The sequence below is a fragment of the Aulonocara sp. 'chitande type north' Nkhata Bay genome, linkage group LG14 (genome assembly GCF_057382095.1).
Source record: "Aulonocara sp. 'chitande type north' Nkhata Bay isolate Kocher_YH1m ecotype deep benthic linkage group LG14, A_spYH_male_GT1.1, whole genome shotgun sequence".
NCBI lineage: Eukaryota > Metazoa > Chordata > Actinopteri > Cichliformes > Cichlidae > Aulonocara > Aulonocara sp. 'chitande type north' Nkhata Bay.
Window position 1 is genome coordinate 33,277,830 of NC_141357.1, and position 19,606 is coordinate 33,297,435.

Below are 19,606 nucleotides of genomic sequence, written 5' to 3' on the forward strand. Positions count from 1 at the left end.
TAATTATGCCAATCAAAGTAGGAAAAAAGTGCTCTGTTAAATCATCCCCATGGTTGACCACCTCTATCTAGGAGCTCAAAAGGGTCTGCAGAGTAGCTTAGAGGAGATGGAGAAAAACTCAATTAGAAGTCCATCTACTAGCTTGTAAAGAAAGTGTTGCATCTTATAACAAAGCTGTCATAAAAGCCAGAGGAAATTATTTCTGAAAAATTACTGCTGATAATGAAGGCAACCCTAGACTATTGTTCTCTTGAGAATTTAACCTACCACATTCTTCATCTGCACTAAAGACAATTCTCAAATTTCACTCCTGTTTTTAATATAATTGTGTGGCTGAAATAAAACGCAAACCTTCACTCTCCAGGTTAAAGTATATTTTTTAACTGTATTTATTTTCTTTGTCTCAACAATCATTAAACAGAAGGCATTCAAGCCTGTCCTCACACAAAAATAAATAAAACAAAATAATAATTAGAGATTTAACACCCAACTATGATGCTAAGGCTGTTTTTAATTTATGATTAGCTTTTGGCAAATTTGATTACTTTATTCACCATCATGACTACTTGTAGGTTTTTCCTAATATGATGCTATTTCCTGAATCGGATTAAATATCTCCAGTAGGAAATTCTTTTTCAGCTGTGGAGATCAGGAATCCAATGGCACTTCTTGGGGTGATGAAAAATTCAGGTGTGTTGGTCTGCTACTGCGATATTCATTGCCATAACGTTGCCATTGCTGTAACGCAATGACACACAACTATATATGCTGAACTCTAGCCCTGGATTTAACTGGCATTAATAAATAAATAAATAAAAGTTAATGAAGATAAAAGGAAATTATTTTACCTCAATGAAATTGAAGGCGCTCATTTGGCAAGTAAACATACAGGATAAAACCAGACGTTAAGAGTCATGCTTATTTAGGAGTGACTGAGCATAAAGCTGCGCATTAAGTGTGCCTTTCATCTCAGCAATATTACCAAAATATCACCTTATCTGCACTCTTAGATATTCCACTGCCAAATTTGTAGACATCCATTAAATCTGCCCCCAAACTCAGTCTACCTCAAAATATTAAGGAAGCAAAGTCAGTGGATACTTTCAAGAAACTTTCAGAGAGGTTCTTCTTTAAACATTTTGCTTAATATTGATAGCTGAATAATATTTGCACAGGTAATTGACATTGATTGATGCCTTAGTACTATACGGCACATCTTGAGTAATCTTAATAGTTATAGAACAAATGTACTTTTATTTGAACAATACTAAATCTCCTCTCTCCTCAAAATAACTGAATTTACAAATAATATAGGTTCAGAAGAGCTCAAGGTTTAGGAAATGGTGGCGTTTCTGTCGCTCAGAAAGGTAATGTTCAGTTACTCAGTCCAATGGTTTCATAATGGGGGAGAGAAATGTTAATTATGCAGCTGCAGTGACTATTATTTGCAAGCATGTTTTCTCATTCCATCTCTCTCTCTTGTTCTCTGTGTCTCTGTTTAACGGGTTTTATTTAGCTCATTGTACTTCATTTTTTTTCTCTTTTCATTTTTGTCTCTTTGACATGTTGATGATTCTGTTTCATTTCGTGTTTTTAATGTGTTTTTATGTTTCATATCTCTGTAAACCATTGCATGTAATTTTGGCCTGTACAAATAAATTGACTTGAGCTGACTTCACAGACTTCAGCTTAATAACAAATGAAAGAGTCGACACAGACTTGAAATCTTTATATTATCAAAAGTAAATGTGATGGAGTCAGTTTGTATTGATTTCCTATTCTTTAATCACAGAGTTATGGGCTGCTCATGGGAAACATTAAACTGTTAAAAAGATTGGGTGCTCTTCTTAAAAAGAAGGGTTTTGAATGAGCTTTGTAGAAAAAAATATATAATTATGAAACTGAAACAAAAAGGGATATTTTCAGCATTAGCATTCAAGTTATGCATCTCCTCAAAACTATACCTCAGCAAATGAGCAGCAATGTAAATAAATAAAGCAGCTCCCAATTTTTAAGGTTTTTCTTAAAGGTAAAAAAATGTCCTTCATTTCAACCTTTTTCAAACTACTAGATTACCCATAATAAGCATAGTAGTTGGGCACAAACTAGTTCAGAAGTTGGTCAATACTTTAGCGCTTTTCCTGAATAGCTTGAATAGCTAATAAAAATTACAATACTTTTGTTCGTTACTCACTCACTCTAATTAGTACTGAAAAAGAAACCACTGGTGAACCAATAATATCCTCTAAAAAGTGTGTATTGTTATTACTCGCAAAGCAGTCAAACTCGCAATTCAGTTTCTGCAGCTGTGTTATGAATTACGTGGGCACAAAGAAAGTAAAGACTAGGGAAACAATATAAGGTCTATATAATAAACCTGATTTCACTGCTCTTTTTGAAACCAGAGTGTAATATGTGTGATTGTGTGTATTTCAGTATAATATTTATAGGTGAGGTGACTGACAGTTTTTTATACCCACATATAATGAACATTGATATGAAGATTGATTGATTTACACTTTAGATCTTATAATAAATTAGATATTTGTATAAATGTGCTTGTGAAAATAGATTTTAATATACATACGTGTGTGTGAATGAGTAATTGTAACCATGAAGGTACAAGGTGTGGAGATGGACAGTGCACAAGAGAATGGAAGAAGAGAGCGCAAGGTGGAGATGAGTGTCAGGGGTGATTTGTGGTTAAGGGATAGCAGCACATGTGAAAGGGAAGGCTTACTAGATGGTAGTGAGGCCTGCTATGATTTATGGTTTGGATTCAGTAGCACTAACAAAAAGACAGGAAGCTGAGCTAGCAGAGAGGTAGCAGGTTTGAAGAAGTTAAGGTTTTTACTAGGAATGACCAGAACGGACAGGGTTAGAAATGAGTATATCAGAAGGACAGCTGAGGTTGAGTGGTTTGGAGACAAAGAGAGAGGCAAGGCTGAGATGGTTTAGACATGTGCAGGGGAGGGAATTGTGATATATTGAACAAAGAATATAGAATAAGGAACTGCCGGGCAGGAGGAAAAGAAGAAGACCACTGAGGAGGTTCATGGATATAGACAAGCAGAACATGCAGAGGGTTGGTGTGACAGAGGTGGATGATAGGCATAGGGTGAGATGGAGTCAATTGATCCACTGTGGCAACCGCTAAAGGAAGCAGCTCAAAGAAGTAGAAGAACAAGATTTGAGTCTTTTGAGTCTTTCTGGTAAGATTTGCTTATAACTATACCTCAATGGGAAAACAAATGTACCACATTTTACTTTGGGCAATGTTTAAACGAGAGCTAGCGCAACAATTATGTATTTATTTTCTATTTAAATGCATTATTTACTAAGATCAGGAATTAGCACAAATAACTATGTATATTCCAGAAAATATAGCACAACCACTTACAAAGAAACCATCCCACTGAAACTAGCAGCAGCAAAGATAAATGGCAGGGGGATCAGTATAAAGGAAGATAAATGAACAGCTTAATTGTTTTATCCCCAGGGAAACAGTAAAGGTGTAATCAGCATAACATATTCCAGGCTTTATTGGTTTGAACATGAATGTTTACTCTTGGAAATCTGCATCTAAATGCACAGACTCACTGGACAGTTTATTTGTTACACCTGTGCAAACTCAATGCATCTGGCATGCAGACATGGCTAAGAAAATCTACTCTGCTAAAGAATTAAAAGACCAGTCAAGAGACTTCATGAACACTCCATTGCTACTGGTGCCCAATAGGCTGCTGTCACCTAAGATTAGAAAAATTGAGGTTACAGTGGGCACAGGCTCACAAAATTGGCAGGGTAGTACCACTGGGTAGTGGTAAGGCATTCTGGTAAATAGACAGTCTATTTTGGCCAGGATACATATATATATATACATATATATATATATATATATATACACATATATATACATATATATACACATATATACACATATATATACACATATATACACATATATATATACACACATATATATATATATATATATATATATATATATATATATATATATGTGTATATATATATATATATATATATATATACACATATATATACATATATATACACATATATATACACATATATATATATATATATATATATATATATATATATATGAACATATATATATAGTATTAGAACATTGGAAACATGTTAATTTGTAATATGGGTAATGACATCGGTGTTGATTTGTGCTGTAACATTCATATGGTGGAGGTAGAAAGCACGAATCTCTCCTAACATGTACCTTGAACAGTTTGAGCTGCTCCTAGTGGTATAATGCAGAGCTGGGCGATATGAGATTTTTTCATATCACGATATGTTTTTTTCATTTCAGGCGATAACGATATCTATCACGATATAAGCCAAATAACTATATTTGTAAGATTTAAATGTGCCGTTGCTCACAAGTAAAATGTGAAATAATCAGCAGCTTGTTTTGATTTAAATATTTATTTCCCATAATAAGTTCAACAGGGTAGATGTACTTAAGGAACATGAGACTTTTTCAGATAAATAAAGGCAAATATTGCAAACTACACAAAAGGCAGCCGCTAAAGCGTTTAAGTTTCAAAATAGAACAAACGAAACAGACTAAATTGTCAATTCCACTTAGAAACAAAATATTAATTCTAAAAATAAATCTTAGTTTGTTTTACAGAAGAACAGACAAAACTGACTAACTTTTGCCAATATCAAATAAACTGAGAACTAAAAGGAAATTCTCAATCTCTCCTTGTTGTATAGCTGAGCTTTTCAAACAGTTTTAACAGTTACTTTAGTCTGACAAAAGCCGAATGACGAATTAGCGCTTCCAGTCAGAGACTGAGGCTACGTCCACACGTATTTTTGAAAACGGAGATTTTCCATTTTAAAAAATAATCCCGTCCACACATAAAGGCAGAAATGAAGGAAAACGCTGCTATGAACATGCCAAAGCAGCAGGTGGCGCTAGATTCCTAACCGTGCCTAAATGTTGGCCAATCAGAAGTCTAGAAGCCTCGGTGGGAAAAAGTAAACAAAGCTGGGGCATAGAAGCAGAACCGAGTCGTCTGTGTGGAGGGACAGTAACTGTGTGTATATGTAAGCATTTAAACACTGCAGAGAGTAGAATTAACAGTATTGTAGAAATTCATTTCACCGAAACAATAACGTGGCGCACAGTGTGACGCATGCACCAGTTTATTGTATTTCCAGACTTGCTTTCGGCACAATTTACAGTGCACGCTACTCTGTTTTTTGTCAGACTTGAAATAGCCGAAATACCTTCACACTACGGAACTTCTTTGGCTCTTCTGTTCGACAATCTCTCCGGCATTGGAACCATCATCTGTTTTCTCTTTGGTCACGCTCGGTTGATTTTTCTAGTCGGCACACTCATTTCCTCCATTATGCGCTGGCTCCATTACCCGCTGGCTGCTTCCCAAACAAACACACGTGCGGCTTGGCACTTGTGCTGTACGTAACAAGTCACGCGACGTGACGCTGCGGCTGTGATTGGTTCGGCTCTGCGCTACCCAATTTGGATTGGCTGACCTTTTTTTTTTTTTTTTTTTTTTTTTAAGAGGACAAGAGCGGCGAGGTCTATCGCGATAGCTTAATTTCTCTATCGAGTAAAAGTTATATCGCGATACATATCGTTATCGTTCTATCGCCCAGCTCTAGTATAATGACAAGGGCTGCTTTCTGGTCCACTTTAAGCCTCTTGGGCCAATTTGAACATCATTTACACACAGCAGCCTAACTGGGCAGTTGCTGACTGTGTCCATCCCTTTATACCTACAGTGTTGTTATGTTCTAATGGGCACTTTCAGCAGGATAATGTGCTGTGTCACATAACTCATATAGTCTTAAACAGAGTTTGCAACTTAAATGTCCTCCACAGTCACTAGATTAGGGTGAATGTAGCTCAGGAGGTAGGGCATGTCATATACTAATCAGAAGGTTGGTGGTCCGATCCTCGGCTGCTCCACTTTGCATGCCTTTGGCATAATACTAACCTCAAGCTGCTCTCTGAGTATGAATGTGTGTGAATGTTAGATAGAAAGTACTAGAAAGCACAGAAAGAAGTGCTTGGCTGAATGAGACAAGTTGTAAAAAGTACTTTGAGTACTCAGGTAGAGTAGAAAAGCAACCATGTACCATATATTTCAAGATCCATCATGAAGGTGTTGGTTACAAATCTGTAACAATTTTGTGAAGCTATCATATATCAATAAGTATCAAAAACTCTAAGGAATGCTACCAGCACTTTGTTGAATGCATGCTATGAATAATTAAGGCAGTTGTAGCCTCCAATGCATAATGGACTGTCACTAAATACAATAAATGCAAAGTCTTCACAACTTCAAAAAGCAATTCAGTTTCTGTATTGGTCATATCAAGAAAATATAATAATATGCATCACATGTAACACTGTTACCAAACATCAGTAGTTCATTCTGTAAGAAAGGAAGAAAATATGGAACAAAGGACACATTGTATATAGGAACTATAGTCTCTGTGGTTCCCTGAATATTTCATCTTATTCTTATACACCTATTCTGTCAGGAACAAGAATTTGGTGCATTCTGCTTTCAATTTGTGTAGCGAAATGGTGCTATGTTTTTCACAGAAGTAATGAGAGGAACAAGCCTAACTCGTATAAGGCGTGAATCTGAAAATGTTACCACATGAAGTGAAACACTGGTATAAGAAAAAAATACTGATGCCTGAGTAAGGGAGGTGAAAAAAGGAAGCAACCCACTTCTGATTTTACTCATTACATTAAACACCTTAAAATATTGTTGTCTAATTATATACTCAGCACACATTTTAGCTCAGTCTGCACTGAATTTTCCTATTAGAGTATTTAACTTGCAGCAATGATTCTTCTCAGAGTGAGAATGCAGTAAGAGGTAACTGAAGGAACAATAGTATTGTGTACCATCCTCCTGTATAGGTTTTAATCAAAGAGCAGAAGTCTGACCACCCAGGCAAGACGTTACTGGATGGAAAAGCTACGCCAGTTAGTGCCCAGTGTGAGAGATATGAGAAAGGACTATGGCTGTCAGTCATCGCACAACAAAACCCCCTGGGTACAACCTTTATCTCATCTCCAGGGCAACCACATACTACCAAATTCCATCTGCTGACAGCGCCTGACAAAGCACAGACAACACTACATTTGAACCTGAAAGTCTTCCTGCAAACACTGCATACTTATTTCACTATTAGGACTTGACTAATACGGATAGTCATAGCAGTCATACACTCTACAAGAGCAATTCAGTTATTTTTAGTTTTGGGGTGGCAACTATATCTCAGTCAATAAAACATATAGTTTCTATGTCTGGTTGAACCACATAATCATGATTATGGTACTTTTATATGTAAGGTACCAAATTAACACCCTCCTGGGTTTTAGTATCCAAAGCATGAAAAAGAAACAATTTCCCCAGCAGGAAATCAAACATTATTACTTCATTTTCTGTAAAACGCACTGATACTATGTTAAAATCCATTAAGCAATTTCTAGTTGATCCAGGCTTCAGTTTAATACAAGAAACTTCCTCCTAGTATGTCAAGCTTTTAAACCCAAGTCGCAAAGATGGTGGTTATGAAACAATTACATTTCTGAAACCCTCACTAAGTTCAAAATAAGTTTTAAAGTTGACAGACTTCCTCTACACAAAAATCCCTGCAAACTCAAGAAACATATCTCAAAAGAATCTTAGAAACTATCCAATTGACCTGCTAAATTTCAGGCATATTACAACATCTGTCTGCAGCACTCCCGGTTCACCGTACAATGTGACTGACATACTCATTATAACACTAATTACACAGCAGCATCCTTGTTGTGCTTTCACTCCTCTAAATAATTCTTTGGGGTTATAATGAAGTACCTTAACACAAATTAATGCAGAAAAGCTTTTAAAACCTTAAGTCGCAGGAATAAATGTGTTCCATTAAAAAGCTTTACTATGCACTCGTCTCCAGTTTGTGCTAAATAGCTACAAGTTTTCACTTCCCCCAAATGACTCACAGTGAGTTTAAGATATTCTGTGTCACATTTACAAGCTACATTCCTTGACTTTGCTATACATCTTTGCCTTCCTTGAGGCACATATACAAAAAAAAAGCAATCTGCAATAATGTTCTTTTTTTGTAGAGACAGCTCACTCTTTGCCTATATATCAACATTGCAATGAGAAACACCGTAGCTACTTTATCTTGTCAGTGAGACACTGCTGATTTCAGATGAGAAGGTCTTCAAAGGGGAAAGCTTTTGCACACCAAGCTTAATGAGAGATGGGGAGATCTCTTTGATGCAACAGTGGGGTGCATTGTGCCACTGCATTTGGAGGGATTGTAATGGAAGAGCGGCCCTTCAGGTAAGGCCTCTTCCACCTGCTTACTATTACGTTTGCCTGTCAGTCACCCAGCAGGGGAGATAGTGCATCAGAGCCAGCAGACAGTCCTTTGCACTCACGGAGCATACCGAAACTTTCCCACCGCAAGCTGTTGTTCGAAACAAAGCCTCATCTAATATATCCAGCTGTAGCATCAAGCAACACCTTTAACAGGCAGTTTTACTCAATTCTGGAGTTCGGCAGTTAAAGTGTTTACTACTAGTTTTTGTTCAGGCCTTTTTGGATCAGGTCATTAACATGGCATGGTAATCAGCTGTATCTTAGCCTACTTAGAATAAACCCTGCCTAACAATATAGCTTTGTAACCAAAATGTAATAGTTTATTTATGTAACAAAACTCCCCACACTAATAGAGAGCTTAGGATTTCCACAAACACATGGCTATGTAATTACAATTTCCAGCAGATTGTTGTTTACTTTTACGTGTTCATTAGAGATAAATGGGATTCATGGATAGTCTGTTGTTACTGGTGAATGGTGAAAAACATAGCTCTCAAATGTTGACATCATGTGCCATTAATGGCATTGTCAGCGATACATAGCAATGACTGTAACTTGCATTTGTAGTAGTCACACAGTAACTCTAGTATTTTTAGCAGATTCAACCCCCTAATGTGGTTTAAGATGGGATAATAAATTGGCAACTCATGAGAGGTCTTAATATGAATGTATTAAGCACTAATGGAAGAGATCCAGTTTGAAATCTTGGGTTTAGAAACCACAGCATATCTACAAAATACTTCACAGTTAAAATCCTACGTGGTAGTCCCCCATGTTCCAATTACAACAGTTGTTTTCTCATTTCAAAACAAAGGAAGTTAATCCAGCAATTTAGTATTTTTTAGAAGAACTGCACGTCATTATTGTGAAGCTAGGTATGTCTCAATTATTTTATGCACTAAAGTGAATTTGTCATTTACAATGACTTATATCCAAAAATCTGCTTTTATGCCTATTAAGTATTGGCTAATTAATTCTTTCAACAAATTTGTTAGAGTTCACAGAATGAAAGAGGAAAAACACCATCTTTCCCCACATATTCATGCAGAATACACATCTACATCATTTTCAGCTATCTAAATTGCTGAAAACAACTTAGAAGATGGAAGATACTGACACTGAGTCTTTGATGTGAGGCTGATGCAATGCTACAGCCTATTCTTTAGCGCGAAAGAAAAAGATCAGAGTTATTACCCCTGCAATTCTGCGGGACTGAAAAAAAAAGAAAGGCAGACAGGCCAGCACCTACCATTTATCACCAGGTCTACTGCCTTTAGACTGAGTTGAGAGATTTTCTTTCAGAAGACACATCGAGAACACATCTGGTACAAATTCTAACAGAGATGAACTTATTTCTCAAAAAAGTTCTGATAAAATCAGCTCGATTACTACTTTGTAGTAACAGTAGTAACAGTTCTCAAAGGCCTTTTTCAATATAAGACTTAACAAAGCATGTATTTAGTAAAAGAACAGCTAAGTACAGACTTTAAAGAAAGATAATTCAGTTTGCAAAAATATCACTTTTTTTTTTTTATTTCAACCCACTGAGGACAAATATAAAGGACAAATCTTTTTAGTCAGTATATACTGGTACACATTTAATATACATTTGCTGTGAAAAAGTCCACCCATCATTTCTTTACATTTTGCTTCCAAGGAGTCAGACTTTCTTGTCATTTTTCTAAAGCGGTCTTGAGTTGTCCTCCAAGTTTTCCGAAGGACATTTAGCTTTTTAGCCTTTTAGCTTTTTTACAGTTTAGGCCTTGTCACTAAACACTGACCTATGAACGATTCAAGCGGATAAAAGACACCTTACTCCAAGGATGAACCAGTGTTATGTCAACGCACAACAGGCACCAATTTTAAATTATATTTTTAAAAAAAATTGTTAAATGCAGCCTATTCCAAAAACACAATTTGTTCCCATTTGTTTAGCTCAATCTATGAAAAAGGACAACGAAAAGGACCACCAACAAGGTGGTTTCAAAAGAGTGGCATATTTCAGCACGGTGAACAGTTAGTCATTCAAAACATGACAAAACAGTTTGAGAAAACTGGACAAGTAGAGGACAGAAAATGAAATGTCAGGTCTAAAAAACTATCTACAACAGATGAACAGTATCTGAAAGTCAAATCCTTAAGAAAAAATCCCCCAGCAAATATCTGACACAGGCCCCAAGAGATGTACCCCTCTCTTCAGCTGATCTACTGTTCACCAAAGCCCCAGAAGCAGCCTCACTTGAAGTGTGGCGGTCAAGAACCCAGTCTTAAGAAAAGGAAGAGGTAAAAGGCTGAAGAATACCAAACTACATACGACAATACGTGGCAAAATGTCTTATGATGTGATGACATTTTTGGTTCAAAATGTCACCAATAAAAGCGGTACCACAGTGTGTATCTAGAGCCATCTGTAAATCATGGTGGTTTTTGTAATAGGGCTGCATTTCAACTAGAGCTGGGCGATATAAGATTTTTTCATATCACAATATGTTTTTTTCATTTCAGGCGATAACGATATCTATCACGATATAAGCCAAATAACTATATTTGTAAGATTTAAATGTGCCGTTGCTCACAAGTAAAATGTGAAATAATCAGCAGCTTGTTTTTATTTAAATATTTATTTCCCATAATAAGTTCATCCATTAAGCGGACGCGAATGGATGGATGAAGTTCAACAGGGTAGATGTACTTAAGGAACATGAGACTTTTTCAGATAAATAAAGGCAAATATTGCAAACTACACAAAAGGCAGCCGCTAAAGCGTTTAAGTTTCAAAATAGAACAAACGAAACAGACGACTAAATTGTCAATTCCACTTAGAAACAAAATATTAATTCTAAAAATAAATCTTAGTTTGTTTTACAGAAGAACAGACAAAACTGACTAACTTTTGTCAATATCAAATAAACTGAGAACTAAAAGGAAATTCTCAATCTCTCCTTGTTGTATAGCTTAGCTTTTCAAACAGTTTTAACAGTTACTTTAGTCTGACAAAAGCCGAATGACGAATTAGCGCTTCCAGTCAGAGACTGAGGCTACGTCCACATGTACACGGGTATTTTTGAAAACGGAGATTTTCCGTTTTCGTTTTAAAAAATAATCCCGTCCACACATAAAGGCAGAAATGAAGGAAAACGCTGCTATGAACATGCCAAAGCAGCAGGTGGCGCTAGATTCCTAACCGTGCAGAAATGTTGGCCAATCAGAAGTCTAGAAGCCTCGGTGGGAAAAAGTAAACAAAGCTGGGGCATAGAAGCAGAACCGAGTCGTATGTGTGGAGGGACAGTAACTGTGTGTATATGTAAGCATTTAAACACTGCAGAGAGTAGAATTAACAGTAACAGTATTGTAGAAATCCATTTCACCGAAACAATAACGTGGCGCACAGTGTAACGCATGCACCAGTTTATTGTATTTCCAGACTTGCTTTCGGCACAATTTACAGTGCACGCTACTCTGTTTTTTGTCAGACTTGAAATAGCCGAAATACCTTCACACTACGGAACTTCTATGGCTCTTCCGTTCGACAATCTCTCCGGCATTGGAACCATCATCTGTTTTCTCTTCGGTAACCTTCGGTCACGCTCGGTTGATTTTTCTAGTCGGCACACTCATTTCCTCCATTACCCGCTGGCTGCTTCACAAACAAATACACATGTGCGGCTTGGCACTTGTGCTGTACGTAACAAGTCACGTGACGTGACACTGCGGCTGTGATTGGTTCGGCTCTGCTTTTTTTTTTTTTTTTCTTTAAGAGGACAAGAGCGGCGAGGTCTAACGCGATAGTTTAATTTCTCTATCGAGTAAAAGTTATATCGCGATACATATCGTTATCGTTCTGTCGCCCAGCTCTAATTTCAACCCTAAACCAGCTATTCAGTTGACACAGTGTGAATGACAAAATTATGACCAAATGTGACAATGATCTCAAACACACTTCTAATGCATTAAAAGCACTTGCTATAGGAAAACCATCCAATGGAACACTTAGTCATGACTGCCTCTTGGCCTTTTAAGAGCCCCAACCACAAAATTATGGAAGCAGTGTGGGTCCTTCTTGACAGAATGGAACAAAAGGCAGCCAGCATCCAAAGAAAAGCTTTGAATTTCCTCAAGAATCCTTGAGAACACTTCCTGAATGCTCTTAAAGAAATTATTAGAAACCTTGTTTATGAGAGTTCAGGCTGAGTTGAGGAGGGAAGGTTGCCCTACCAAATATTGACTTTCAAGCTCACTAGAATTGTACAAACTCCGTTTTCACTGTATTATATTGTATTTCCATGTATTACACATTTGAATAAATCACTGCACCTACTTTCAAATTTTCCAAGCAAAATCTTAACTTGCCTGGGGATTCGGAAACATTTTACACAGTATTATATATACATTTATATATTTCAGTTTGTATTCAGGATGACACACAAAAAAATATTGAATGATTAATTATTGAATTTTGAATGTTATGGAGGTGAAATACATATGAACCACAATACCTGGCATTCAGTGTAAGTCAGCTAACTGTGAACTTGAGAACGGTGTACTCTTTGTGACAATCAGTTTGACTGACAGACTAACAACAGAGTGCTTCAGAACAGACCTCAATATGAAGTCTAACACATTTTCTTGCACAGTCTGAAGGGAAGCAGCTTTTAGGAATACAACGTCTAATCCTTTTATCAAAATCTGTTCACATATTATCCACGTCTCCAGCAGCTATGCTTACCGCTTCTCTCAGCTTTATTGCTAAACAAGTCGCATAATTTACCTCTACATTTCATTTCCATTACATGAGTTAAAATTCATCAATGTAGTCAAAGTAGCACCAATATATTATAAATGGCATAATCCGGCAACACACAGTCTGCCTTAGTCACAGTCCAACAGACACAGACACTAAGAAAGCAGATACACACACCCACACAGTAAAGCAGAATGATGTCAGGCCAAATGCTATCTGAGGGCGGATGGGGGATGGTTATACAAGCATGTTTACAGGACATTTCCTGTGGCTGAGCCTTGGGAGCATCATCTGTCCTCAGACAAACAAACACTTAGAGTTCCCAAAGCTGAAAGCTATTGTGAAATCACTTTTGACAAAAGCCTACAAGTCATCTTTTTATTTAATAAAATAGCAGCAACTAATTATAACTATATTGAGTTACATAAAAGCATTAAATTATTTAAGCACAGTTGGAAGAATTGCTGTTTACATATTTTTTAAATACAGATTTCTTTTAATAACAGTCCCCGTGCGTGTCAGCCATTCATTATTGTATATCCTAAGGAGGAAGCATCACTCCGTCACTGCTGAAAGGCATGGATATGGGGCGGTGGCAGAGATATATTATCAGGTAGCATAATAAAACCATGTCTTCCACTTTATACTAAGCTCATCTGTCTCCACTCACTGAAACGCATTAGATGTCACAAAAGTTAATACTTAAGATCTAGAAATCTTTTTTTCTTTCAATTAGAACTTGTTATCTTGCAGGAAGATAACATTAGACAGCATCTGGAACACCTGGAATTTTGGATTGAATTTTTTGGGAACCCCAAGCTCCAGAACAGTGGATATCTGGAGGATGTGTGGTGATGCACAATTAACCAAAGTACATTCTGATGACACTAAGTGCAAGGAACAAACTGTTTGTTCACTGTGTTACAAATACGTACAAATTATGTATGACGGATACAAGCTGTCACCCAAAAGAATGTGTGTCTACGTAGGTCTTTAGAGATCCCCTTGCCAAAGTATGACCAGCTATGGCTCATCATTTTTCATGTTCTTCATACATATTTATAAATGTCACTAGCCTGTCAACCATGAGTATATTCTCTGTAACTGTAACTATTCACTTTTTTCTGTTACTGCAGCATGGTTTAACTCATTCTATAGAAAATACAGCAAGAGTATCTGTGTCCAAATTTCTTAAAGGATGTTGTAGAACCTGTAATGTTAATCAAACAATTTGCTGCATAGTAAAGACACTGTCATCACATAAGTTACAGAAGGTACCAAATAGATTTCATATAAGAGACACTAGCCTCCAATTCTGTGGCTTTCTGCTCTTATACTCTTAAAATAAACTTGCCAACCACATGTTAAATGTATGATAATTTACCTCGTATCTGTGGTTCTCCCACCCTTCTCCCAAAGTGATAATTAGTGAATTAATACAGTTAAGTATAGGGTATAATAAATACTAGTAATTTACAACAGGTGTAAACCGTGCAACTTACATCCGCCTGACCAAATCACTGTTGATACATAACACTGTTTAAACAGCGTGTTTCAGAAATCTTTAAACCACAACCTTCATCATTAGTATTAATATGAAGAGGGACAAAGAAGTTTACATTTTTTTCTCTTAGTGATAAATTGGGAATAGCACTGACACATGCGAGCAACATGTGTCAGTATGTATTCTATGTAATGTCACCACTTGTGTAACACAGATTTTTCACAATAGAGCATGGATTCTCAGACAACCTTGACGTCAAGAATCATTCCTAGTGAGGAGAGTTGGGCTTAAAAATAGACGAAGTCACAATCTCTAAAACTGAAGGCACATTACCTTAGGAGTAGGATGAGAATCTACTCTGTTTTCTTGGACATTAGCAGGGTTTTACAAAGTTAAACTATCAATAGCAAGTTTTACTGTAATGTCCTCAGGCTCCTAAAGATAGAGCTGGGCCATATCATACCGTTCACGGCAATACCGGTATAATTTTGGGAAAAATTAAATATCGTGATAGAATATGGGTAAAACGCGCATGCGCAGTGCCTTTGTTTTCATACGCACACGTCGGAAAAAGCATGGCGGCGAAAGCGGATCGTTGAATGAAACGGATGAACCAGAATTGGTTTGTAAAAATGCTGCAACTTCAGTAGTGTGGAACTGGGTTAGCTTTCGTCCGTCAGATACACAACAAAGCACTATTTTTGGTAGCGCATGCTAGCGGGCCGTCGTTGGATATTATACATGGTTATGCTGAGGATATGTCGGCCAATTTCCACTGGAAATGCCTTTTGGTTAAACTGTCAGCAAGGAATTTGCATTTGAACTGTTACATTTTTATATAACTTTAATGCACATAAAAAAACAGCTGCTTGTTTATTAAATGAAAATACATTGATGGGGTTTTTTTTGCACTAATAAAGTTGTGGAGTTGTAAAGTATTTTGTCTAGTGTAAATTATATCGTCAGTTATATCGTTATCACAAATTTTCAAATGTATATCGTGATAAATATTTTTGGTCATATCGCCCTGCTCTACCTAAAGGTATCTGAATTGTGGTGAGATGGCAACCTTTTGACTACTACAATGCAGTCATATCCCATCAGATTTCAGCGACTGCCCCAAAACATTTATGCTGAAGTATTGCCATTTTGTCAGATTGGAAGTGATCCAGGGTTTATGACGAATTGTCCTTGATGAGCTTAACGAACAGGACCTCAAGAATAGCTTCAAAAGTGGCTGGAGTGCTGGGAGCTGTGTATCCCTGCAACAAGTCACTAGTTAGAGATGATTGGTAAGGTCTTTGAGTTGTATATTCACAGTCAAAGAACCTTTTGATTGTATCTTGCATATCATAACATAATGATCGTAATATATGCGTGTCATGTTTGTTCCTGACCTCAGCTTAGACAGCCTTTCCAATCTTCATGAAACTGAGCCTATATAAAGTACCAAAGGTACAGAGATTTGTAATATCTAAATGGTGATTGATTCATGAAAAGCTACAGTTTCTTTTATCTGTGTATTTGCATAAAGTAACTGCACGATCAAGGCTGGTTCGTGAGCATACGGAAACATTTGCACATTCATATGCACATTACAGGTATATTTTAACAGTCATCACAGAGATTAAGATGTAGCAAGTGGAGCAGTTCAAGGTATTTGGCTGGTATTTTCTTTAAAGTATCTTTGAGAACTAGTCAAAGTCCTTCTGTCTCACTGTTTTCTGTTTCTTTATGTAATCCCAGACCACCTCCGTGTTGAGACCAGAGCTCTGAGGGGGCCATACCATCTGTTAGTCTTCTTGTTCTACATATGACTAGAAATCGTTTTTTACGACTTTGGCTGGATGTTTTGGGGTTGTTACCAGATTACAGAATTAATTTTCAGCTGATGACAGAAAGTTAAAGATATTGTGTGAGGTAAGTATTTAAACATTTAAAATGACTTAAACTTTGGCCCAACTAATAGAGTGCATCTAAAATGTGAAAACGTCACAGACTCCAGACGAAAGTGTTTCCTTCACTACTGCAACAATGGTAGTCACAAAATTTCTTTACTAATTCTAAAAGCCAGAAAATCACCCTCTTTAGTTACCCATAACAAACATATGCTTGACTTTATATGGAGCCAGTTAGTGCAGTTTCAGCACATGTCAAACCACTTTGCAGGTAATACATTAACAACCTGGCTCAACAGACCTCCTTCACTCAGACAGCATTTAAAGAAAAATACATTATAGGATACTTTACAGCTGTGAAACATGAGATGATAACAGGAAAAAAGATCCATTAAATATCTTCCAGTAATGTCACCGCTGATGACAGGTCATAAAGGGTCATAAACCTCTACGGTGTCCCAAGTTAAAGACCATCAATAATTTACTTCCGTCTCTTCACTTCCTGCACTCTCTCCCTACTCCTGACTGAAACTGGGCATTCAGTTAAAGGACTGAGACACTCATGACTACAAAGGAAAGACAAACACAATGGAAAATTCCTTCCAAGTAGCTCAAACACTGGTAATGTTGTGGTCATGTTTAAGGATTATTTACTGTGGAAGATGACGCACTAACACGAAACACTGGTTAATAAGAATTTCTCATTTCAAACTTCAATATAGCAACAGATCAGCTAGATGGAGGGGTGTGTAGGTTGGGATCTATTAAAACCTTAACTATGCAGTGTTTCTACATCAATAAAACCATCAAAGGCAATCAAAGTCTCAAACCACTTGCCACTGTCTTGCCACTGCATAGTCTATCTTGAAGTCTTAATGTCTTATTTGGTATTAAACAATTTGCGCAGGCCTTTGACATATCCTCCCTGTTGTGAATAAAACATTGAGAAGGGTGTTACTGTCCACCTATGATGCCCTGTCCACTGACGGAACAGTTTTCCTGCAAAAAAGGTATGAAATAGGTTTGGCCTTCAGCTGCCCTGAGAAATACTAGAGTCAGCAATACAACGGTATGGTAGGGTGATACAAATACTAAGTGCTCCTCACTTTTGTTGATCTGATGTACGCTTAGTACAAATATGTGGAACTGAAACCAGAAGCAAGAAATACAGCACAACACCGCAAAGAGCTTAAACTTAAAAGTTACTTTGTTAAACACTGTATGCCTTTGTGTTCATTTATCAATATAAATTTCCATTAAACTCATTCTGCCAGACTAGATACTGAAAAAACAAAGATGTGGTTATTATAAGCATCAGTGTCCTGTTTTTCAAATTGGCTGATTAGTCCAGAAGAGTTAATTAAGTCAAGACGTGTCATTTGTGAGATCAAATTAATTTGTTTTGGACTATTATAATTTAGGCCATGACTGTGCTTTATTAAAATTCAGTTCAGTGCTCAATACACAGCAGACACAAGCCTAGTTTTACTTACTATCCCATGGTATGGTATATTAACAGTCAATGGCTGTGAGCACAGGAGCACCGCTCACTTGCCATTGAAACCTTTGGCTTGTCAGGGCCACCCAGTCAGAAGAAAGTTTGCTAAAAGGAGGGGTGAAAATCTTGTCTCAAAAAAACCCTATGAATTTGGGGTCTGCACCAAGTAGTACAAGATAACTCTGAACTGTGAATCACACTTGGACTCTAACAGAGTCCAAGAAGAAATACACAAAAAAATTGTTAAATTGCATAATAGATCCGCTTAAATGTGTAAATTGTTGGATATTGCAACCTTACTCCCTGCTTAAGGTGCAATTTCAGCTTCGCTGCCTCAAGCACAAGAGCAGCAAAAAGCAAAACATACAGGAATGGTGATTAAAAAGGCAAGAGCGTGACAAGAATGATGCCGTCTCACAGCAAAGTCTGACAGACCCATGTTGAGTTTAACTGTGGAAAAAAAAAATACAGTGGTGAGTGATGGGTTAGTGTGCGCAGTGTGGCACAATGCTGTGCCCTTCCCATTCTATTTCAACCCAGCTGTTTTCCATTTTTATTAGACCTATATTTCTAATCTTTCTCCATTTCACAGACACACTTCTGACGTTAACAGACCAAACTCCTTCCCCACAGGGAAAGAGCAGGAAGTCGACTTTAATCAGCACGGTGGAATCTGAGACCTAACTTGGAATTTGAGAGGACAATGACCTCTCAAATTGAATGCTGGCATCCTCACTGACATCCTCATGCAGACATTAAAGCCCACAATATGTATTTTCCTTACTTTTGAGCGGTGACTCTTCAGAGAAAAAACGTTTTCTATCAATGAATTAACCCCCAGTATTGTTATCCATATGTCAGAAAGTGGCTTTATGATTGAATATTAAAGCAGAGGAAACCCACTTATATGACACTAACAGTTCTGACACTGGGATTTGTTAGACAAGCCTCTGCATGCATGCATTGAAGCCAGGGAAGCAGACACAAAGCAAACAAATCCCTTGCATTGCAACAACCTTAATAATGAATTATGTGGCTTTTGTATAGATTTAAGCTTTTTCCTAGTAATATAAATGTTTCCCAGTAGGACAACAATTATTCAGCTCCCGGTGGCTTCAGTTCAAAGAGAGACTGGACCATTCAAACACTAGCACAAAAGTCTTAAAATAAATATAATGAATGTGTCCGCTAATTGAAAGTCGCCTCTAGGTTTTACGTAGTTTTATTTGTGGACTGAAAGAATTAAAAAAAAGGCCACGCTGGGCTACTTACTCTTGAGCGCAGTGATTAGCATATTCCCATCCTTAATGAGGTCTTTGATGAATTTATTTGTCCGCTCCAGTTCTATTTCATGGCATTTCAGACGCTCTCTGAAGTCCGGACTGTCCAGGAAAGAGTCACTGAACTCCAAAGTGGGGAGTCCCATTGTCCCTCAACGGCAACGCTGGCTTTTAAACTCTGTAACTAGGCATACAAAGGTTTTTACTTTTCATCACGTAGTTCCGATGTAATAGCCACTTCTAAGTTCCCCCTAAAAAC

At 37.2% G+C, this 19,606-nt stretch overlaps 1 protein-coding gene across 2 annotated transcripts in view; it reads right to left on the reverse strand.

Annotated features, from left to right (window-relative positions):
• arhgap42b (Rho GTPase activating protein 42b) overlaps positions 1-19,606 on the reverse strand; it is an 80,823-nt gene extending 61,217 nt beyond the window's left edge. For both annotated transcript variants that reach the window (XM_086262171.1, XM_086262170.1), the window contains exon 1: positions 19,340-19,606. In XM_086262171.1, coding sequence (XP_086118297.1) covers positions 19,340-19,493 — 154 coding nt within the window. In that variant the 5' untranslated portion in view covers positions 19,494-19,606. The remainder of the gene's footprint in view (positions 1-19,339) is intronic.